General features: G+C 42.6%; 1 protein-coding gene across 1 annotated transcript in view; it reads left to right on the top strand.

The window, feature by feature from the left end:
• Nucleotides 1-3,185, top strand: part of LOC117945112 (myogenesis-regulating glycosidase-like) — an 8,080-nt gene extending 4,895 nt beyond the window's left edge. Inside the window, exons 4-6 of the mRNA XM_034872384.1 lie at nucleotides 617-1,421; nucleotides 1,543-1,661; nucleotides 2,274-3,185. Of these exons, the coding sequence (XP_034728275.1) occupies nucleotides 617-1,421; nucleotides 1,543-1,661; nucleotides 2,274-2,621 (1,272 nt within the window). The 3' untranslated portion in view covers nucleotides 2,622-3,185. The remainder of the gene's footprint in view (nucleotides 1-616; nucleotides 1,422-1,542; nucleotides 1,662-2,273) is intronic.

Genomic DNA, 3,185 nt, shown 5'->3' with positions numbered 1-3,185 from the left:
GTAAATTTGTGTGTCATCTGCATAACTATGGTAACTTATTTTGTTTTTCTCCATAATCTGAGCCAGTGGAAGCATGTACATGTTAAACAGAAGAGGCCCGAGAATGGAGCCTTGCGGAACGCCGCACGTCATATTTGTACGCTCAGATGCATAATTACCTATTGACACAAAGTAATCTCTATTCTTTAGGTAGGATTCAAACCAGTTTAGTACAAACAATAGATTAAATCCACATGAATGTGGTTAGTTGCTAAAGTAACGAGCATTTTAAAGGTTAATCAGACTAGTTTTGATTCCTCACATCTGCTGACAAAAGTAGTATTTGAAGGAATTGTATGACATTAGATGAGAAGATCAATATCACTGTCACATTTCTGCATTAAATTGCAGATTTAACTTAGCTTAGCATTAAGGCAGGAAGCAATGACTCTCTCCGGAGCAAGGCTAGCTGTTCCCTTCCATTTCCAGTCATAACTGGCTTCTTAACATTTAATAGACATACATGAGAGTGGTGTATCATCTAACTCTTGGCTTGAAAATGAAGAAGTCGAACAAACTTTGTTACTGCATTCTTGGAGGAAAAAAAAACAAAAAACTGTTGCTGTGTTGTCTCCAGGTGCGGCGGTATTTTCCAAAGCCTATCAAGGTCCCATCTCCTGAAGTGTTCAAACAGCCATTGTGGTCCACATGGGCTCTCCACAAGACGGCTGTAACTCAGGAGAAGCTGCTGCGTTACGCCTCTGATATCACTAAGCACAGCTTCAAATGCTCCCATCTGGAGCTGGACGACCGCTACACGGCTGACTATGGAGAGTTTGACTTTGACCCGCAAAAGTTCCCCAATGCTAGCGGTATGTTTGACAAACTCAGAGAGGATGGGTTTCAAGTGGCGCTCTGGACACATCCTTTTATCAACTACGACTCCATTAATTTTGGCGTTGCTGTGGAGAAAGGACTGTTTGTCCGGGAGCCTAGCGGTGAGCTGCCTGCTCTGGTTCGCTGGTGGAACGGCATTGGAGGAATATTGGACTTTACCAACCCAGAAGCCCGTGAGTGGTATTCCTCACATCTAAGTATGATCAAAGCCCGCTACGATGTGACGTCCTTCAAGTTTGATGCAGGAGAGACAAGTTATCTCCCACGCCAGTTTAGCACCCGGGTGCCACTGTCTGACCCTTCCACCTTCACCCGCTACTACACAGAGATGGCCATCCCATTCAGTGAGCGTGCAGAGCTGAGGGTTGGTTATCAGAGTCAGGACATCTCGTGCTTCTTCAGGATCATTGACAGAGACTCTGTGTGGGGTTACGAGCTGGGCCTCAAGTCCATCATCCCGACTGTTCTGACTATTAGCATTCTGGGCTACCAGTTTGTCTTACCTGATATGATAGGAGGGAATGCATACCTCAACCGCACTGCAGGTATGATGCCCATAACATGACTACAGAGAGTTTTAGAGCATCTAAAGTTGGCCATCTTAAAGACACATATTAACCTTTGGTACGGTATCAGTTTACAGTCCTTGTCTTTTTGTATTTTTAGGTGGTTTAAATGGCAAAAATGTTCTGCCGGACAGAGAGCTGTACATCCGATGGTTGGAGCTGTCTGCTTTCATGCCTGCCATGCAGTTCTCTATACCACCGTGGGCCTATGACAATGAGGTGAGCAAAGCGAAACATTTAGTTTATTTGTAAGAGAGACATGTTTATTTCCCCAGGTTCTGTTATTTCCTGTGCTTACAATTAAATTCACTATGAGTAGAATCGTTCAATCGCCAAACTGTAGGGCTCGGCCATGTATCAATGTTTTGCCTTATACACAGTATTTTCAAACTAGATATGAGATTAAACAGTACCGTTCACATTGATACGGTTTAATGTTACATGACCAATTTCCAATCAAGTTCAAGCCACGGCGACAAACCCGGAAGAACAGTATTACGGGATTTAAGCCTTAAACCTTTTTTTTTTAAATGGCATTGTATATCGCCATTCAGCCAAAAAATATCAACTTATGGTTTTTGGTCTGTATTGCACCAGCCCTATAACACTGTAGAATAACTGATTTTATTTTTACTTTATTACATTTAGAAAAGGTACAATGTTTCAAGCTTAAGTTGTTTCTTTATTAGGTAAGCATGATAACCAATTTGAAAATTTGCTAGATGAGTAGGTGATATAAATGAAGAAAATCACCCAGATAAGTGATTTAAATAGCCAGCCACCATGTTCCACTGTGATGCTAAAACTGTATCTTTGTGCGTTCTGCTGCAGGTGGTACAGATAGCGCAGAAATTCACAGAGCTCCATGAAACTCTGGTGGCCCCAAGAGTTCTCGAACTTGCAGGTGAGGTTCTTAAAACAGGAGACCCTATCATAAGACCCCTCTGGTGGATTGCGAACGTTGACGAGGCAGCCTACAAGATCGACTCCCAATTCCTGATCGGGGATGATCTGATGGTGGCTCCAGTGTTGGAGCCAGGAAAGCAGGAGAGGGACATCTACCTGCCTGCAGGACGATGGAAAAGCTACAAGGGGGAACATTTTGATAAAGGCCCCATGTACCTTACTGACTACCCGGTGGACCTGGATGAGATAGCTTTCTTTACAAGGGTTTACTGAAGACATTAAAGATACATAAACTCACACACACATACTGTATGCAAGTATGTTCTTGTGAGCACACATGCCATGAAATAGCAGGAGATGTTTGGTTTTTCAATTGGGAATGTCAACTAGGGGATCTGCTGCCAGAGCAGTGAAGCTCATGTCTCCTCTGACCTGCTCTTTTTTTCTGACTTCTACCTGCAAATTATATCCGTCCGCCCCAAGAATTAGAATGAAACTTGTGTTCCCTTCTGATGCTCCATCCTTAAGCTGAACCTCATCCTCATGTGCCTTCCACAGCCAATAATAAAAAAGATCTCTGATTGTATCGTTCCTGCAGTCTTCCACCTAATGGACTATTAGGTTATAAAATATCTTCAAAGCCTACCGCTAGAATGCTTTTGGTTTTTAAGGGGGTTGAAGAATAGATGAAATGATATGTCTTAAATGTGGCTTGACAGGGCTGGCAATGAACCAGCAATAAATCTGCACTCCGAATTGGAAAGATGCACTCTTGTTTAGAGGAAGAAAAGTAATAATAATGTATACTTTCATCAAGCCTGTAAGAGGAATTTCAAA

The sequence above is a fragment of the Etheostoma cragini genome, chromosome 5 (assembly GCF_013103735.1).
Source record: "Etheostoma cragini isolate CJK2018 chromosome 5, CSU_Ecrag_1.0, whole genome shotgun sequence".
Classification (NCBI taxonomy): domain Eukaryota; kingdom Metazoa; phylum Chordata; class Actinopteri; order Perciformes; family Percidae; genus Etheostoma; species Etheostoma cragini.
The sequence above is the reverse complement of the archived record's forward strand: the minus strand, read 5'-3'. Positions and strand labels throughout refer to the sequence as shown.